We start from the raw sequence: 21000 nt of genomic DNA, 5'->3' as shown, positions 1-21000 counted from the left end.
TAGTTCATTTGCTTAATGATTTTCGGTCACTTTTAAATTATTAAAGGCACGGAGGAAAGCCCATTTTCCAAGATTAATGAGCTGCGCTTTAAAAGTGGCATTTGTAAGAGAGGCTCTCTCCATCCTCGATATTAATGCCATATAGCTGATATGAGCGGGGGCCAAAACTGTCGGGCTGAGCCGCCACATACTGAAATGACTGTGTGTGTGTGTGTGTGTGTGTGTGTGTGTGTGTGTGTGTGTGTGTGTGTGCTTATACAAACAGAGAGTATGTGTGTTTTTAATATTAATCTGAAGGGGGTACTTCTCATTCTTCATTGTTTCAGGTTTGTTTTGTTGTTTTGTAACGCAGACCTCTCTGTATATTGCTTTTTTAGAGAGTCCAAATGAGAGGAAAGAGAAGTACATAAAGTTGTTGATTTTTTCATTTGCAGTTATTACCGTGCACTCAATGCAATGAGCTTTAAGAGCAGCGGGGGGGATTCGTCCAGTGCATTACAGACTTGTGTGGCCTGTGTTTGGCCTCTCAGGCTGATTACAGGCTGAGATTAGACGTGAAGGCCCTGACACACCGAGCAGACGGCAAAGAACTGGTAGCAACGAAGTCCGACTGTGGCGTCGACGTCTTTGTCTTGGTCAAAAAAGACCAACTACCACGTACGTTCTGCTTAAATATCAACAACGGTGGGAAACCTAAGATGACCCAGGCGGAGAGACTTTATCTGTTTCTGCTCTCTAACTTCTAAAGCAGTTTCAAACACAGCCACTTACACTTAGTAAATTAAGGGCTCAAGGGCACTTCAGCAGCACAGACACTCATCATACATAATGCAACACATAATGATTTCCACGAACTACCTCTAACTTTAGGCTATCACTAAAGCTATTACAGCAGCTCCTGTATTATGCTCTTGACTGCTGGCCTCTGCCTCCATTTTGCAGTTTAATGGCATAATATGCAAATAGCCTGTTTTTTATTCTTGTACTTCATATTGACCTGGCTCTTTTTCGTTCTGAGATGGCCAGATGGACTTTTAATGGAGCTGTTTTGAACAGAAATGTAATGTATGGGAATGCCTCTTACTGTTGATGGTATCCCAACCACTTCCCGATAAACTTTCAGTAATGTAAACTAAGTTTCTTTAGGAGGAACTGCAGATCTTAATGGTAATGACAGAGGCTCAAGATCTTACAATTTGCGAGTTACTTCAAGTAAATAGACCACTGTTTTACCATTTCTCTACTTAAATCTGTTTGTGCAAAGTCTGACGCTATAGAGAATCATGTTTATGGTGGAAAAGATTTTTGTGTTCGCATGGAAAGCGTTTAAGAACACTCTGATTCAAGTCAAGCTGCCCTCTCCTTCTCGTCCGTCACACATTAAGTGTGCAGAGATACCTGAATGTGTGACAGCATGTTTATTGTTTCCTTTGGACACAAACGGACATTTTCTCCTCACCTGGCTCTGGCATCGTCCATTTCTCACACAGGAAATCCTCACTGGCCTCAGAGGGCTTCCCGACGCCGGCCATATTGCCAGCTAACACACGGAACTGGTAGAAGCGTCCACTGGTCAGGTTGCAAACCTGTGGAAAGGTTTCACACACAGAACAGCAGATTACCTCCGACTGAATGATGATGATGACCAGAAAAAAAAAACAGGCGCGACAGAATTTACCGTTAAGGAGGAAAATGAATTAAAAAAGATGGAGGTTAAATGCTATATTAACATTTAATCTTCATATCTGAGGCTGAATACAACACGTTGGGTGGAAATTTACTTAAACTCTTAACAATATATTTTTTAAAGTGCAATTATTTTTAAATGAGATGTAATTACATTAAGTTTTACATCATATAAGTAACACTTTGATTGTTTTTTTTTCCTGTTGTTTTGGAGCTTTTGGTAGCCATACTGCTACATTTAAACTCTACTCATTCATACACATTTTAAATAGATCAGTCCACCCTTGCATTCTGGCCGTCTTTAAGAAAGACACGGATGAGGTCACACAGAAGTTCCCTCTTCGTACAGCACAGCTACAAGGTATAAGCTCTGCTGCTGCTGCTGCTGCTGTTCCTGCTGCCAAAGCATTTTTGACGCTGAGCCCCCTGGCGCTTTGGCATCGTGAAGAGAGGAGATTCAGGCGTATTGATCTGTGTATTGATCCGTCTATTCACAGCCACTTACAGTTTGAGGCCTCTTATCGCCTCCGTGAACAGCTGTGAACTTCTGCAGCTGCTCTCGGCTCCCTAATTGACACAACCAGAGGGAGCTTACTTCACTGTAATAGCATATCCTATCCAAAGGCCAATTTCCCCCCCACCTACGGACTCCTCCATCATCTCTAAATACTTCTCCAGACATATTAATAAAGAATGGAAATGTTGTTATCAGATCAATATACAGTGTGAGGCAAGAAATGCAGAAGTCGTCTGACAAAATAAGAGAACGACAGTACACCTTTCATCCACTAGGTGGCAAACAGGCTGCATTTGACTCTAATATCATAATTACGTCCTAAAGTTGGCTCTAAAACTGTTTGGGGTCAAGGGTCAGATGGTCTGTTTATTCAGTCACGAGTTGAAATATAAAGATCCTGTTGATTTAAAAACATCATCAGTCATGTTTAAAGCCAGTCATAGATCAGTGCCTGAAAATCTACAGAGGTTCGTTTGTGTTTACATATAATGAGGACTTCAACTTCGAAAAACTTTATTTATCCGTTCGGAACTTCAATAATGTAAAAGAGCGTCAGTGCGTACACAGCTCAGCACAAAAAAACAAACAAAAACACACACGTATCAACACCAAAAGTGCAATCAAAAGGGCACTGAGTAAGTGAAGCTTGTTGGCCGTGACAAATGATGCGTACCAGATCAGCAATAAATAATGCTATAATGTAAACGTGTTTACAATATGGGTTAAAAAAAGAATTAACATTCTAGTTATCTGGTGAAATGTATTAAAAGCATGATTAATAGGTCATAAACGATTCATTGTTAAGAGAGGTTAAAGGAGTGGTGCTAAAAATAAATGAACAAATAGATCAGCCATTCATGAGCCTGATAGATGCGTTCACAAAGCTTGACGTGGCTCTCTCAGTCCTGAAGGTGAGAGATCTGTATCTGTGGCCCGACGGGAAAAAGGTTTTAGACCATAGAAGGACATTTCATTGTAAAAGTCAATATGCATGTACTACATTAAGAATGTTTAAAGAGAAAGTTATTTTCCTTTTCAATAAAGGATTAAAATGTGTTATAGTGTTGTACTCAAGAAAAGGATATTTCAAAATGATATGCTGTTGAATTTTCAATCCCAAAAGAAACAAAAACACAGCAGGTCAACATCTGTGGTTTCTGTGCTTTGAAGCTGAAGTTGTGGAAGCTCCCGTGTCATTTAAATTTTCCTGCACAACTCCAACCAGGAAAAGGAAAAACAAGCCTTTAGCCCAAAATCCCAGCACAATCAATATTCCCATTACTCTGATTTGCATCCGAGAAGCCAACAAGCAGATTAAAATAACAGCTCAAGAGGGAGGTATAGCAAGGATGGGAAATGGCTGAAATTGCTCATTTACCCCAAAAGGGGGCGCTGCGTATTCTCATCCTTCTTCGAAAAGAGGGACTTCAGTCCTCAACAATCTTTACTTCTCAATGTTTATGGCTAATCATGATGTATGCAGGGCCTCATTCATATTTTCTCTAATTAGCTTTGCCCTTGTTTTTCCAGGAGCCAAAAACAACCACTCACACATAACACATTTCAACAGTGTCTAATTAGAACCACATGTAATCTCCCTGAGTCAGGTTAAAGATTTAACTCTGCTGCAGGTCTCCATGGACACTACTAGTTGCCTAGTGACACAGCCGCTGTGGGATGAGGGGGCTTTAGCCAACATTGCCATAGTTTTGAGGCAGCTGCTTAATGGAGAGATAATTTGTATTGTGACATATATATGAAAAGAAAGAAGTGCTTTTTTTCCCCGTTTGCTCTCATACTGTGACAGTGACTAGGATACGCTGTCATACATTATAGACTCTGTAGTTCAGTCACACCTTACATAAAAGCATTTTCTGAATTACTTAATGCAATACGAAATGAAAGGAAAAAAAGTCTAAACTTAGACATAGGAGTACGAGTCTGCTGCCACAAGGTCTTAATGCTTAACATTCAGCATGTGCAGAGCTTATTATGTTCACAATGTTAGTTCAACAAATTGGCATGCTAACATATGCTAATCTGAACAAAATAAAAAGTACAGCTGAGGAATATATTTTAATTTGTTCCTAAAAAAAAATACTAATTATAGAAAGAAAATGTTACTCCAGGTCAGGTCAACAGGTTGTGGAATTCATGAGGATTCATCCTCTGGGGAGGATGATGTATATTTGTACGAAATTTCCGGGCTGTTTCTCCAACCACTGTTTGAGTTATTTGAGTCCGAGTTATAGCTGAAGATCAGAACTACACTATAACTGCATCACGCTGCAGCATTACTGACCTTATACTGCCTCTCTTTGGCCGGCTTAACGTTGACCTCTCTCCATGTTTTCATGCCCTTATCTCTCTGGTCCAGGTAGTATCCACGTACAGGGTCTCCCCCGTTAGATGCAGGGGCCCTCCAGCCCAGCACCATCTCTGAGCCAGAGCACAGCAGCAGGGTGATGGCAGAGGGAGCAGAGGGAACATCTGGAACAGGCGGTGTAAGTGACAGAAGAGAGGTGACAGAGGAGAGAATCTCAGCAGGCAACACATTCTTGCTAAATAGACCGAGAAATGACTGAACGAAAACTCCTCAGCCCTCTAACACTTCCCTCTGGAGTAGCAAATTCCTAACTGTGGGCCAATATTAAGCAATTCTAAATGAGACTGAGGAAATATTCAGCTCATGATTCTATTTTATAAAGATGTATTCCCTGCTAAGAGCTGGACTCCAGCCATCTTTCCTCAGGTAATGGCTCAGTGGTGGAGTAGAGATGTGAGAGTATCCCGGCAGTGAATAGCACGCAGAACTGAGTCATCGTTGCACTGTATTGCGTGCTGCTGAGAGCACATTATCTGAGAATGCAACGGAGGGAGCAAAGAGGGTCAGCAGCTCTTCCACAGACACATCTCTGCACTGCTCTGAACCAATAATAACAGAAAACTTTCATTTTTCACTGCCTGATCGTCATCTGGGGAAGGCTAAATGACTAAACATATGGATGTTGACATGTGGAAACTCTGTGGAATATGTCCTCGCTAGCATTACTTGAAAAGCTGTAATAAAGGGATAAAGGGATTTTAAATTTGAGTTTATGTGAGTTTATGTGACGATAACCTCAACCTATAAATATATTTTCCCCGATGGTTTTCACCAGCGCCTGGTTATGATATAATACTCCGTCTGCCAGACAATGGCTGTAGCACATCTTAAAGCGGCCTGCTATCAGTCACTCAATATACCAAAAGACAAAGAAAGCATTAGTGCAAGATGCTGGTAAAATGAGTGTGGTGCTGAGTTTCAGAACAGGAGAATAATTCAGACTTCTGCAGCCGGCAATGTGTTCTGTGTGGAACTCCTTCAAAAACGTTGTAACTGAGGTCAAATGTAAACTTTTCCAGGTAAAGACTAGCATAGCAGTCACTAACTAATAGGCAGACTTTGAGAGTGGGGCACCAAGCAAAGGTCCATCCATAGAACAACAAACAGTGGTGAGCTTTGTCACCATGCGAATTACGTTAGTAGAAAGTTCACTTCTAGAACCAAGATGTACTCAGTTTATAAAAAACATCCGGCATTTTTTGTGTTTATTTTATTTCCTTAAAGAAATGTTTCATCCACTGGTCTCGGACCTAGCTGACAGGTACTTACGAATGGCTGATTTGACGAGGATGGGTTGAGACTCGTCTGAATAGTTGCTGTTTCCTGCTCGGCTCACAGCCTTCACCATGAACACGTACTCCCTTCTGGTTTTGAGGCCATGGACGGTAAATCTGAGGAGGAGAGAGTGAGCATCTTTAGCTTCAAGTAGATTTGGAAATGTTTTAAAGCTGTGACTTTTTATTGGATTTCAAATGAAATGTACATATCAAGGCCCCAGCTCTTGAACCTGCAACCATTAATCAGAAACATGACAAGAGAACATCTTCTTTCCCAGTTACCTGTTTTGGCTAATAGGCTTGTTGTTGACAGTCTGCCAGTCTTTTTTGCCAGTTTCACTGTAGTACAGGTAGTAGCCCAGGATGTCGTCTTTAACGTTTGGTTCCTGCCACTGGAGCAGCACTGAGGTGTCTGTGTCTCTGAAGGCCAGGACAGAGTGAGGCGGAGCTGGCACAGCTGACGGGGACAGGATGAAAAGTCATCAAGTTAACCTTTACTGAAATAATTACAGGATGGAAATAAACTAAAAGACATAAACCAATCCATAAATACTTAGATGTTTCAAAATGTACAGAGGGCTTTTAGAAACAACAAGTTTTATCCAGTGATGCATTTTAACTTCAAATTACTTTTTTTTGGTTTTCTTTCTCTCAAGAACATGATCTGACAACTTCTTGCTCAACAGAAGTCCCCTTTTCATATAGTAGATGTTTACAATATTAAACGTTTTAGTGCATATACAGCTCAATTGAGTGACAGAGTTTGACAGATAAATCAGTTTTTTTTAACTTTTATTTAGTTTGTATTTAAAGATAGATTCAGCATCTTTTTCCTAGCAGAATATAATATTGAATATATACAAAAGTCATTCTGTTCAATCGTCACTTGTGGTCCTCCATACATGTGTGGTGGTGGCTGTGTCCCTGTCCTCTGCTTGTATTTTGATGTTTTGGTTGACTCTGGACATTTCTGGGTGGGGAGTGGGTGTACAGTATCCCCCCCCCCCCCCCCCCCCCCCCCCGAGATGGCCTCCTTTCTGTTGGACAGGCAGATGCCAAACACCAGCTGTCAGCTTGTGCTATCTTACTAAATCATCGTCTCTTCCATCACAACAAATTTAATATTATCAGGTAGCTTGCACTGTAGGTACAAGCAGTTAACGGATACGCAGAGTCTGGCTATCAACCAATGCAAATAACTTGAAGTTTCAGCTTGTGCGTAGAAACGTGATACTGCAGGTGGTTGCTGGCCTGGGTGGGTGTTCTCACAACTGCTGTCAGAGGCAGTGGGCGAGCGCTTCTGGTGGCGATCAACTCAGGAGGAGGGGACCAAGTGAAATGTTGTGTTTACAAGCTTCTGACTGTACCTTTACTATCTGTATAAAATATGTTAAACATTACCTGTTGTCTTGCATGACAGCAGTGTAAACAACTGTAGTGGATACAGTGTGGTAGTAAATGGAGGCACACAATCCAGTTAACCTTTACAACATGCAGAGTCATAAATCAGTAAAGTACATAGTACAGTTCCTCACCTTGTGGCTTGCCCAAGGAGATGGGTTGAGTCGGCTCGGAGGGGTCACTGACTCCGTACTTGTTGATGGAGCGGACTCTGAAGCAGTATCGCTTGCCCTTGATCAGGTCAAACACTGGGAACCTTGGAGAGTTTACCACTGTGTCCAGACTGGCCAGCTCCCAGCTGCTCTTCCCTTCCAGGGACTGATCCGTGAACAGCGTAAGAAAAATGCAAAGATGATTTCAAAAGCTGAATTCATCTCAGGGCTGTGCTCATTATTCAGTGTCCTTCAAATATGCTTGAGGATTCAATTTGTACAAGAGTGAAGGGCTGCCGAGACTGCCAAATACTCTTTAAAAAGTCCCATATTTCATTTAAATGTGCACACATACTCCGTAGTTAACTTACGATCCTCTAGTCTTAAAGCAAGCCGCTTTATGTACGGACAAGGGCATGAAGGAGGAAAAGATTGGCAGTTCAGAAGTGATAGGCAGAAAGATTTACAGACATAATAATAAATAAATAATAGGCAGACTTTCTCAGATGAAACCCAAAAAATGAGTGGCCATGTAAAAGTTTGACGACCAGTGACTCATCTGGAGATCTTATCTTCACTTTTCTCAAAAATAATGGTGCTGTATAGCAAAATACTCTTTCCAGTCTTCATATTTCCATCTCTGAATTGCTGTTAGAGGGGGGGAAACCTTGCAATAGAAAAGTTCATAAGAAAGAGATGGGTGATTGTAAAGTGCTTGCTCAAGGGCGATAGGAATATTTGAAAGTTCCCTTCATTAAATGAGCGGAAGTGAGGCAGTCGACTTTAGTTATTTAAGAAGCCTCTGACAGGTTTGACAGTTTTATTAGCCTGGTAACTAAAGTCCAATAAAAGTCTGTTTCCTGTGGCGGTTTTCAGATTATTGGAGCCAGAAGCTGTTGGCTGTCTGGGTTCATATTGGAGAGCTAAGGCCCTTTTATAGTTGAAAAGAAAACTTTGCCGTATTGGAAGAACACTCCTTGTTATTCTGGTGACAATTTCACTTTGAACCTCGTGTTGAGGGAAAACATTTCTTTAGGGAAAAAAATAAACAAGTTAAAATAAGAATTGACTTTTGACTTATCTTTAAAAAAAATAAATAGACCTTGACATTTCTGATCCAGATAGTTTGAAATCAAGATTAAGATAGAAGGAAACCTCTTTCAGGTTTATAAGACAGACAATCAGACCCCTTGATGTTGCTTTTTAATGCCATGTGTCAAAGCACTTGGCATTAAAAAGAAACATCAAGGTCTGTTTGTTTTTAATGAGTCCACAAGTGTGTGTGTGTGTGTGTGTGTGTGTGTGTGTGTGTGTGTGTGTGTGTGTTCATGTCATCCAGGGCCTGCTGTTAATTTGGCTCACGTTCCAGCGAAGGACTGAACAAACTCAACAAGCCTGTGGAGGAGGTGATGATGCAAGAACATTGATCTGTGTGTTCAGTAGGTGTGCAGGTATTACTAACTACAATGGCAGTTTGTGTTTTAATGTATTAACACTTGCATCTGATTGTATTGTATTAGCAAAAAGCATCACAGTGTACTTCTCATCACTTCCTTAAGGTAACACCGGACCAAACAGCAAACACTTTTCCTACTTTTAGATGCATTTCATATTTAAAGTCCACTCAACAGTGAGTATGAGCATTTTTGACAGATGCTAAATCACTTAATGAATATTCTATGGGGTTTACAAATATTTAAAAAACAAATCGAAAAAAATCGGAACCATACAAAAAAATGAGAAATACAGTAGTTTACCGTAAAATTATGTAGGTTTTGGCTGCAAATTTTTCTATGTTTTCTGAAGGTTCATATCCATAAACCAGGTATGACATTGTACAAACTAAAACAAAAACTGCAACATGGGTTTTAAGAGTAACTGAAGAAAGTTTTTGGATAAATGACAAAAACTGTTTCAAGGCTTCAAGTCTCCTTCCTGCAGCAGCACATCACCTCAGTGACCAAAGATGAATCTTTACAGACAAATTGCGGCTCAATCTCACAAGGGAAGCCTTCAACTTGTGCAGTGAAGTTTAAAATAAAAAACTAGTTGTTGATAATTATAACAAAGAAGAATGCTATGATATTTTGCAGGCACCTCTTAATCACCTTTTTATCACTTTTTCTGTGACAATTCAGCTCAAGTTTAGCAGCCAGCCCTAGAGTGGAGCAGCTTTTTATCCCTTACATATAGTCCCAAACTTTAATACTGGTTAGCAACAAAACAACTTTCACTGAAAAAAATGAATAAATCTGATGGATTGCCTTTGTAGCCAGTTTCAAGTGTGTGGACTTAAACTACAGTCTGTCTTGAAGGTGAGAAAGCAATCTGAAAACTTGCAGTACTTGTCTGAAAACAGTCAGCAGAAAAGTGATTTGTAGCTGATTTGCTAAACCTTAAGTGTGGAGCTTTAATAGGAAAGAGGTGAAGGCGAGAAGCAAGGGGACAACTGCCAACCAAGAACCCGAGAGTTCTTGTAATTTAAACGTGTGTGTACCCAAGTGTGTGTGTGTGTGGGAGTAAAAAACTGACCCGCTCCACGTAGAAGGTGAGCGGTTCTCTGCCTCTGGGTTCAGGCTCGGTCCAGCTCAGCACCACGTAAGTGTTGCTCACCTCGCAGGCGTGGACATCTGTGGGAGGTAGAGGAGCTTTGACCTGACCTGCAGATACAAGAGATGGGAAGGAGGAGGAGGAGGATGACGACAGAGAAAAAAGTTTGAAAAAAGGTCAATAAAAATGAATGTGGAGTCCAAAAAGTGCCGTTTTTATTCTCTTTTTTCTAAAAGTAATTGCATCAGGAAATGTGACATTTCTGTGTGGTGAATCGGAGTCAAGCACACAATTGGTAAGATTAACCTTGGAGCCCCACTTTCCCCTCTATGCCTCATACATAAACATTCCAGAAAAGATATTTAAATAGCTTACATCGGCACGCTTTCAATGATACTCCAAGTGACTCAAGGACGTCAGAAGTGTTCAGATTTAGACAAAAGTCTTTCTGTCTCCCTGTTTGTATCCCCTGTAGAGCTGCCGTGTGGATCAGAGAGGAATTCCAGACCACAGTGAGTGTAGAGAAACCAGAGATGCTGATCTGGCAGGAGCAGTGTGTGTGCCTCTAGTGCTGGCTGTAGTGAGGAGACATTTTTCACTGTTGTAGCTTTGTTGTACTCTAACATACCGGTGTATATTTTAGCTTGCTTGAATGTAATTTTCAGCCGTTTGAGTTTGCACACAAATACTCATGTATGCATGGCTTCCTCTATGTCGATTAAACTCTCCGCTCTAGATCTCCGCCACAGAGTAGGATGTATGAAAGAGTGTGTGAATGCCCTGTCTTTGCTACATTTGTTTTCTGGTTGCCTCCTACTCTTCTCCCTTTATCTCTCTTTGTCTGTGAGTTTCATTTCCAAGGTTATCAGCCCTCTTCACAGGCATTCACTCCACCTCAGGCCATCATGTGCATTTAGAGGGAACCAACCAGGGACTCTCCTCACTTCTGTAAATGGAACAAACGCTCATCGCCTCAGCTGTACAATAACGGCAGCTCGTTGATAAATATAATATGGAGATGCATTATGCTACAGGCCCGAGGCTCCCTGCGGAGGAGAAGGCAGCACCCTGAGAGCCAGTAAAAGATCAGGCATTTAAATGTTTAAAAGGCATCTTTTTTATAGCAAAATTATACACTGTAAAAGAAACATATCACATTCTCACCTTCAAGTTCATCTTTTGTAATGGTGATCTTCCTCCCTCTGTCTACCGTGACCACTGAGAAAAGGAGGGAATGAGAGAGAGAGGTAGAGGGAATAAAGAAGGAGAATATCAGGATAATGAAGTTCTATGAGAGCCCATGATAACGCTATTAGTGTTAATGTTAGAGGAGCAGCCACGGGTAAGAGAGCCGGTGATACAAAGAGGTGACAGAGAGGGACATGGGAGGATGGAGAGCAGGCTGGAGGCAAGTCAACCTTCTGTCCGTCCTTCATCTGTGTTTAATGATCCACAGCTTCTGACCACAGCCCATCTGTCCTCCCTCCACGCGCACACACACGCGCACACACAGTCTCACACACAGTTTCACACACATTTTCATACACAGTCCCACAAACTGAGTGAGGTACTGCACATAAGATCTCATTAGATCGTTCTCATTCCCTCACTTTAAAGAAGTATTCAACAAAACCCAAACATCTTAAGTTAATCTTAAGTCTTCCTCTCCAGGATGCCATTAAGAAGCTGTTACAGAAACAAACTGCAGAACCTTCCGGCTCCAGAAAATGAGATAAACATCCACACACCTACATCGGTTTTCAGCGCTAATATCTTTGCACACCCAACAGCAACCGAGTTCGCTGAGGTGAACCAACATAGGAATGAGTTTCCTAAACGCTAAAGATGCTCTTTGTTGACTCACTCCAATTTTTCCTTTAGTTTATTTCTGTCTAAGCTAATGGGGAAATGAATGAAATGGTGCCACAGACACCAAATAACTCAACTGAACAGAGATGGAAGATTTTGGAGCAGATTCAGGGATTGTAGTTTGTATGCCAAATCACTCTAAAGCTGTTCTGTCAACTTAGCAAACAATCTACATGTAGCTTGCTTCATTTAGTCCTGTTCAGAAAATATATTTATATCAAACTGATAGAAACTAGATCTGGAACAAGTCAAGTTACAATAGAACTCTAATCAGGACTTAACAGCATTCATAAAACATTGTTGGTATTTTTTTTTACAATCAATATATCATCCTTCTAATCCAAGCATTCCTCTTCCTTCAAAGATCCTCTCCTACATTACCCAAAATCCAACATGCGACATGTGCTGTAAAAATAAATGCTAAACTTATTTATTTGACAGTTCCCATGACTATGATTTTGAATAAGCGCCTCATGACCCATGTGTGGTTTTGAGGATAAACTGCACTTCTGCTGTTTTAATATAATTTGATAACATGTTTGAAATCTATGGAACACAGAATATAATTGCTCATGAGCATTTGTTACTGAAGAAAACTCTTATTACGTCATGTGAACAGGACAGAAAAGAGACGTCTAGAACCATAAACATTAGAGGGGCGTGTTTACTGGTTGCTTCGCTCGCATAATTTCATTCCGTCTGTAACGAGGACCTAGCAGCTAAAACACAAAGCTTAGGACACAAGCTCAGAAATGCTTTGCTTTTCAACTGCTTTCAGGGCAAAACCCAACACACATTTGGTAACATGGATGTGTTACTATGGTTACTTTACTAATTACTAGATTTCTCAAGAAGGGGTCATGGTCAGCACACAGATTTAACTTTGATTTTTTAATTATATTCCAGCTCACTAAGTCCAGTGATACTACGTTTTTGCTTTCAAACCACTATGTGTTTTCATTCAGTAGTGGTGTAACATTACGACTGTAAAAGTATGTTATGTGTTACCCATTGTCCTGGTGTGCTGCAAGGGGTCTGTGGTGAGGACAGGATCAGTCGCCATGGAGGGGCGTCCTGCTCCAGCCTGGTTTACAGCCCGAACCCTGAACTGGTACCGACTTCCTTCTTTTAGTCCAAAAACTGGGTAGTAGCACATTTTCTGAATGTGCTTATTGCAGCGCATCCATTCACCCATACCGACCTCACACCTTAGAGAGAGAGAGAGAGAGAGAGAGAGAGAGAGAGAGAGAGAGAGAGAGAGAGAGAGAGAGAGAGAGAATATATAAAGAAAAGACATTTTGTGTGCACTCTGCAGGGTGTAACATTATAAAAAAACAATTGCAAACCATTTTAGCCTGCACAACAACACATCTTAGTCAGTAAATACCCCACCAAGACCTATTATTGTGACCACAGAAATGAAAATAATGGGCTTCCAAACACAATACAAACAGATTTCTCAAGTAGAAGGCATGCTCAGATTATACAACATCAATAACAAACTACTGCCACTTGCAAACACAACAAAGACAGGACAAATGTGCAGTTTTCTAACTATAAGGAGGTTGCTAGGGAACTGGGAGGTATCTTACATTTTTCTTTGCTCACCCAATAACCAATAATATCTGGAGCTGTGGCCTCTGCACTGAATTAAATATGGAGGAACACAAAGGCATACATTCTGCAATATTATCTAAAACCACACACACTAATGCTCTAATGATCATGCACACAGGCGGGAACAAGCATACACATATGTATGAGATGATGCTGTTTGAGAAAAGTGCAGTCACTGTTCTCCTCTGGGAGTATTTTACTCTGATGTTAACAAGCTATTGAGGGCTGATGATTACTGTGTACACTCTGTCAAAAGGGTGCGACACCGCTGCTGGTCGAAGACACCACCATCTTTATTTTTCCTCCAGAAAAGTATCCCTTCAGATCATTGATGAAGAAACGATCTAGAAAACCTTTTGACGTAATTGAATCAACGTAATCTCAATGTAAATCATGTTATCTTTGTCTGAATATTTCTAGCCATGCAGTGCCAAAACTAATTCTACTAATTAACCTCTAAATTATTGTTGTTAGTGAAGCACAAAATCTAATCTAAAGAAGCAGAAAAAAAAAAAAAGTAGAGTTCTTTAACATTTGAACCAGTTATATATTAAAGGAGCAAGTTTTCTTCTTCCTGCTCCTGTTTGCTCATGGACAGTGTTTCAGTATTATGAGAAAATATTTAACGTTTTGTTTAATTGTGTTGGACACTGAAATTAGAAAATAAATGAAATATGTAATGCAGCCCAGTTTATTCCAATCTGCCGTTCTGTCTCTCCCTTCAGCCACATTTCTCCTTTCACAGGCGTCTGCTTTGCCATTCTTAATCCATCCACTAGATGTCCTGAGATGCTCTGACCTGTCCCATTTACTTTGTCCCTTGACTCTCAATTACATTCTCTATTACTTGTACCTGTTTGTAACTTGTAACTGCCTTTCTGGATGCTAGCCATGCTAGTAATCATTTTTAATTTCACCTGTTTTAAATAAATTATTCAACTGTCCTCACCTGCCAGGACAGCTGCATTTGATTCCCCTCCCCCCACCACCTTGTACCCATTCTTCTTGTTTGAAAGTCAATCGATGAAATCATTCTTTATAATAAGCAAACCAATCGTGTAAAACAGCTGTTAAAGTTTGAAACTCTTATCGTCACTTCTTTGGACTTTTAGAAGCGGGCGGTGATTCAGTGTGATCCTCACCTCTCTACATAATATCCCTGCACAGGTGAGGATCCATCAGCGCTGGGTGGCTGCCAGGTAAGGAACACATAGTCCTTGTTGACGTCAGATACCTGGACAGCCAGAGGAGACGCAGGGCCTCCCAGCACTGCAGCCGATGCATCTGCAGCATAAAGCAGTGAGAAAGTCGGATTTAGGAGGAAAACCAAGCTGAGAAAGAAAATGAGAGACTGACGCCAAAGAGAAAAAGGTTCTGCCTGGAAAAAAAATATCATAGAAGAAATAAGAGCAGAGGTGAATATGAGCCCGAAGTTGATAGTTGGCAAAGGGGAAGAAGTTGTATAGAGAAAAGTGACGAGAACTTGGAAATTAAGAGGAAAGTAAGTGATGAGATAGGAAACAGAGAGCAGAAGAAGAAAGTCAAACTTTCATGGAAGAGTATTCAAGGTTTTCTGGTGATGTCATGACGTCCTGATTAATTTAAATGTGAGATAAAGCACGTAGAAAGTAGCAGATTAACACATGTCTCTGAATATATACACATAGCACAATCACATTCAGTGGATGTAATGAGATGCAGAAATGTGAGGAAAAGAAATGATGAAATTATGCTAAGCGGATTGAAATGATCGGATGTGACATGTTTCCAAACCTTTCTAACAAAAGACTCAAGCTAACATCAAGCAAATCTCTTTCCTGTTCGAGCATTTGCATTCTCAGCTTCCATTCCCGCCTTACCTCCTTCTCTGTCATTTGTTTTTTTTTTCATTTGTGTATACTGCCTATTAGTAACGCAGAAATACTGCGAATACTAAGAAAATGACTGCTGTAAGTACGGGAGAAAAACCAACACTCAGGGAAGCTGCTTCACTAATTAGTCCCTGCAGCTCTGGTTAAGACTGAGCATCTTATTAAGAGAAAGAGACCTTATGGGAGCTGTTGCAGGTGGGTTCATTTTGTGATTATTGTCATGTGTGTGTGTTTATTTTATTGTGGTTATAAAAGCATTCAAAGTTCATGAATGATTCAGTGCACATATTACTGTTACTGTGGTAGCTTTATGTAGCCAATCCTTCTCTCTGAGCTGTCCAGACACATTTCAAATGTTTGAGGAGGCAAGTGGGAGCTGTTCTCCGGTTTATTTGCATACTGCCAACAATGTACGAGGGAAAAAAGAGCAGTCTGTGAAGAATATATAGAGTTCCACTGAACAAAGTTAACAAGCGCTCTACAGCAAGAAACAGGTTGATTGATGGTGCAATTTCACCGTATGTTTGCTGACAGGAAATGAAAGTAGAGCCAAAATCTGGAAAAAAACTAATTGTGTTTCAGACAAAACACTATTTATCCAGCTAGGGAAAAAATATGATGATTCCATCTACAAAGACACCATTATTATAACGTGCGAGGCTGATGATGTCACTTCTAAGAATCTGTGAGATATTTAAAAAATACAGGTTTGTTTGCTGTAAAAGACACTGCTAAGCACATGAGGAACGGTGCTTCGTTGTCACATGAGAGGTAAACTTTGGTCTTTATGACAACTGAGCGCTCTAGTAATACACACTGTAAGATGGTCAAAAGCCATCAAAAAGGTAGTAAGCGTGTCTTTGGTTAAGATCCTTTCATCCAAATGATTATTTCAAATCGTTAAAGGCAGAAAGACAATGTTTTCCACACAAGCTTTCTCACTCTTTAATGATACTCGGCAAGCTGCCGGTATATATTTGCTGTCCATTTTATAAATTCTATATATAGTCGCCATCCAACAAACAAAGAGAGAGAGAGAGAGAGAGAGAGAGAGAGAGAGAGAGAGAGAGGAGAGAGAGAGAGAGAGAGAGAGAAAGGGGGAGAAAGGGGGAGAGAGGGAGAGAGAGAAAGGGGGAGAGAGAGAGAGAGAGGGAGAGAGAGAGAGAGAGAGAAAGAGAAAGGGGGAGAGAGAGAGACATCCACTGATATGTCCACTGAAGTGCGATGTCTCAAATTTAAAACTAAAGATTTGCTTGCTGCTGTTTTACCATTTATCTGCTGGTGTTATGATCGTTCCAATATGCTACATCAACAATAAGCCTCCACACCTGCAGATCCCCCAGTCATCTATTTTTGTCAGATGAGAGTTGAGCACAATAGGAGATGTGACTGACTGACTGACAGGCAGGCGCATTGTAGCGGTTTGCCAGGATGCTTGAGACCCGCTTCAGCTCCACTTACTTCTGTTACTAGATTGACTTAGAGTTAGGGGGTCGTCAGCATTTCCAATATGGCGACTGCCAGTCAACTTCAAAACGCGTCTTCAGAAAACCAATGGGTGACATCACTGATGTCCATGTTTCATACAGTCTAGGAATTATAATAATTTAATATTATAGCATAATTTAAAAACTGCTGCACGATGAGTATAAAACAAAGAATCCTCTAAAGCTGGTGCTCACCTCTGACATAGACAAAAGCACTGTGTTCCTTGATTCCATCACTGGTCCTCAGTCGGGCACTGTAAACACCCTCATGCTCCTTGTATGCAGCCCTTAAGGTCATCCAGGTCTTGTCATCGACTGTCTTAATGACCACAGAGTCAGACTGATGCAGCTGGACGCCTGGAGAATGACAGACATGAACCATCACCTAAAGCACGAACACAGCTGGCTCACACAATTCATCTTCAACAGCTCTTACCATCTCTGAACCAGCTGACAACCTGCTGGGAGGGCAGAGTGGAGGTGAAGTTACACTGCAGGGTGAGGCTGTCACCCTCCTTCACCCAGGTCGGGGGGAAAGTGTTGCCAAAGTGGGCTTCTTGCTCAAGCTGCAAAGCTGGAGGACAGGCAGAGGATGGAAAGAAAAGATAAAAGTTGAAGCCGGAAGATGTTGAAGAGTGGAAGAAAAACAAACAAACATTAAATTGAGGAAACTTTGGAGGAAATCAGGAAATTGGTGACAGAGTCAAAACAAGGTTGAAAATGAAACATTAAAAGAAGAGTTTTCAGCAGAATGAAATCCCTCTCCTCACTGGTGCAGGGCAACAATAAAATGAATATCAAAGAAGTAAGTCTACACCAAACAAAATCTTACTGAAGCGAACAAAATAGTCGTGATGGTTATAATTTGGGTGGGTGTTGCACTTTAAAATAGCACAGACATCGTTTGGACAGATATTAATGACAAAATGCATGACAGGTAAAAAGAAAGCAACCAGGAAGTAGAGGTTGTACAGGAGGTAAATGGCTGGCAGGACAAAGCATGCTGATTTCTGGTGATTAAACATGAAAACTATTTCCATCACCGTCCAAACTCTGCCATAAAAACCTGGTCAGAAAAACTCAGATTGTTGTCAGATGTGAACTCAATTCTCTGCAATCTAGAAGTAACAAGCTCTTCTTTCCTCAGCATCTCTTTATAGTGAAATTGAACAAAGCAACTCTGTCCTCATCAATGCAAATTTTACTAACTTTTGCAGACTTCTACTGTCACAATAGACAAAGATCCCCTGCCTCATCTGAGATACAAAGGACAGACAGGAGAGGATAGCCTTCAAGGAAACAATAGATGACAGCAGGAAAGCTGAAAAAAGCTGAAAATGTGACACGTTTTTTTTGTTAAGTGAACAACTCCTGACAAGTTATTCCTTCAGCTACTGTACTGCCATTTGTCACTTGTCAAAGAACTGAAGCAATGCAATCTGGAAGTGAGATATAAGCATGTCACGAGGGCTCGTCAAATCACATTCCCAGGATTTAATCTGAATAATGATCTAGTCCTACTTAGCAGGATATGGGTGAAGCTTTATCCAAAGTCCAACGCTTAGATCATTTCCCCTTCATTCTAATTCTCACTTTTGTATTTGCTCCCCTTAGTGATGATGGCTTTTGATATCTTGTGTTTATTGGCTGGCTCATGTTACAAAAAAGATATAGATTAGATCTAAGATTAAGAAAGACTCTGAGGTCCAACAAATACAAGTTCTACATCTAGGTTATAAAGTGACCTTTAGAAAATGGCTTGGGTTTTCTTGGCTTGGGAAGTCTCTGCTTCCCCACATCTAAGCAAAAAAAGTGGGTGAGTACAGCGTCCTCTTTTGTCAAAGATTACATTGATAACCTACTTCTGAAGCCTTAAGCTTTGTCAAGCTATGCCTTTGCTTCTGATAGGCCAAAGTCATAATTCATTTTCAAAGAAGAGGCATTTTTTGGTAAAATAAAACAGGTTATCTTAGTCATTTGAACAAACAGAAAATGTTGCTGTGTTCATGTTTTTGACAGAACACATTGTGGAGGATGATCTGGGCCAAAGAGTATACCAGAGCCATTATGAGATGTTCCACAACTCGGAGCAAAAAGGATTAAATCCCTGGCTGTCCCTGAAATTAAATATACATGACTGTGTCGTTTCTGCTCAATTGTAAGCAAGTGTTTACATCCCTGCAGCAACTATCCCACAAATAGTCTTACTTAACACCCGTACATCCATGGACATGGACACCCACACAGAAACATAAACTCCTATGACAAACAAACGCTGTCAACATGCGGCTCCCTTCCAATCCATCCATATCTGTCTTTATGAGGTGCAGCATTCACGGCAGAGCAGAGTGTTGTGTCACTGCCTTCAAAGCGTCTTTCTTGCCTCCCTCGTTTACCGGTGGAGGGAAGAAACTTCAAAGGAGGGCAGAGAAAATGAAAGGGGACACTTTTCATTAGGCACAGGCGTGAAGCTCACCGCGGGTCTGTGAGTGCTCTGAACCAGCCACGGCTCCATGATATGCTGAATCGCAGAGCGGCAGGGCAGCAGAGCAGCAGAGCAGGACCGATTGAAGAGAGGCACGGCGGGTCAGGGATGGAGACAGAAACACAGGGAGATATTGTGAAATTGAAGGGGCACAAGAAAGAGAGAAACAACAGACAAATAAAAGCTGGCCAGACCACATTCATGAAAGTCACATCTAATATTCCCTTTCACCTCTTTTTTTAACAACTAGAGAAAGGACATGAAATAAAGATGGCCCAGAGAAGCCTTGAAGAGACTCATTAAATCCCTGACCATCTAATTTATCTACAATGTTTGGTAACTGTACAGCCTGGCCCTGCTGTCAAGAAAAGATGGGTCACTAAAATGGTGCAAAAGTCAAGAAAAACAGTGTGTTTATGTCACGGGAGCTCCAAGGCCAAGATGCTTACATGAGATATTTCCCTATTCTAGACAGAGCCAGCCCCCAAGGGCATTAATGGTTTCCTATGAAATTGCAAAAGACAGAGAAAAAATGACAAACTAATTTTAATGCCTAACTGTGACATGATTTTAAAAACTCTATAGAAATGTTTATATACTATTATAAATAAAAAAGACTTTTTTTGTCTCTAAATGCCTTTTTATTTTAGAAACAGGACAGTGGAATTTATTTCTAAGAAGCCTTAAGTGTTAGGAAATGTTGTAACTTGTAAATGTTGAAGCAAGATTACAGATTGTGATACTATCTCATGACAAAAAAATAAGAAAAATATTTGGTATAAGGCAGGGGTTACATTTCATTTCATTATGAAATTTATTTCACATGCGTATGCCTACATTTGTTTTTAGCAATAATGGATCAAATATACAATTCTAAATTAGCTTTTTTTGTAAGGCGTCTAGAGAAACCCCCACTTTGGGAAACACCTAAGGTGGTAAGCTTATAAGAAAATGAAACTTCAACATTAAAATGAATAGTAGAACAGCAAAACTAGTAATTTATGACCTTAACACTAATTGTTCTCAACACTTGAATAACAGACATGCAGAGGGGACCTGCGTATGAAGTGAGAATAACTTAACTATATGAGGGCACCATAACATTGTGATAACTGTAACCAAACTTACCCGCTTCTTGGTCCTGTTTTATGTAACTGAAACTTAGAAAACAGTACGTTTCTAACATGACAAAAGACGCCTGTTGCGTTGAGCTCACGGTAGGGGCGGGGCTTAACGATAAACACCTAGGCCTACCTGTGCGAGATAATTATTCAAGCGGCTGATTAAAGTAACGTAAGCTGGCTGTTATCCAAAGAATACTATTTTGATATTTTCTTTAACTAGGCTACTTAGTTTTCTCGTGACTCGACGTCTACGCAAGTATCATGTATGCACGATGTTAAGGAATATGGGACAGACCCCAGGGAACCGACAATAGTTAAACCATCAGAGTAACACTTTGACAGGTAGGATGCAGGGTTTTTATCAGTGTTGCCAGCTGTATGCAAACAAGCCCAAAACAAGCGACCTGGCTCCTCATAAAAATTGAATGAAGCCCAACAGGTGACCTAACATACCACATAGTGTAAAAGAGAGGCCACTTGATAGCAGTATATATCTATATCTATATATATTGTCTCATTTTGATTTGAAAACAGTGATTGTGGACGGATCCTGGAAAAGGACAAACTATCGAGATCGT

At 40.7% G+C, this 21000-nt stretch overlaps 1 protein-coding gene across 3 annotated transcripts in view; it reads right to left on the bottom strand.

The window, feature by feature from the left end:
• Positions 1 to 21000, bottom strand: part of myom3 (myomesin 3) — a 53523-nt gene that overhangs the window by 11661 nt on the left and 20862 nt on the right. For all 3 annotated transcript variants that reach the window (XR_009674869.1, XM_061050120.1, XM_061050119.1), the window contains exons 8-19: positions 19290 to 19334; positions 17250 to 17387; positions 17009 to 17170; positions 14598 to 14739; positions 12847 to 13046; positions 11134 to 11187; positions 9952 to 10079; positions 7402 to 7585; positions 6149 to 6323; positions 5859 to 5980; positions 4506 to 4693; positions 1460 to 1586 (exon numbers count right to left, since the gene is read on the bottom strand). Coding sequence is in view for 2 of the 3 variants with exons in the window: in XM_061050120.1 (XP_060906103.1) it covers positions 1460 to 1586; positions 4506 to 4693; positions 5859 to 5980; positions 6149 to 6323; positions 7402 to 7585; positions 9952 to 10079; positions 11134 to 11187; positions 12847 to 13046; positions 14598 to 14739; positions 17009 to 17170; positions 17250 to 17387; positions 19290 to 19334 (1665 nt within the window). In the remaining variant the exon portion in view is untranslated. The remainder of the gene's footprint in view (positions 1 to 1459; positions 1587 to 4505; positions 4694 to 5858; positions 5981 to 6148; positions 6324 to 7401; positions 7586 to 9951; positions 10080 to 11133; positions 11188 to 12846; positions 13047 to 14597; positions 14740 to 17008; positions 17171 to 17249; positions 17388 to 19289; positions 19335 to 21000) is intronic.

The sequence above is a fragment of the Labrus mixtus genome, chromosome 11 (assembly GCF_963584025.1).
Source record: "Labrus mixtus chromosome 11, fLabMix1.1, whole genome shotgun sequence".
In the NCBI taxonomy this organism is placed as follows: Eukaryota; Metazoa; Chordata; class Actinopteri; order Labriformes; family Labridae; genus Labrus; species Labrus mixtus.
This window is presented reverse-complemented; position numbering and strand designations above follow the sequence as displayed.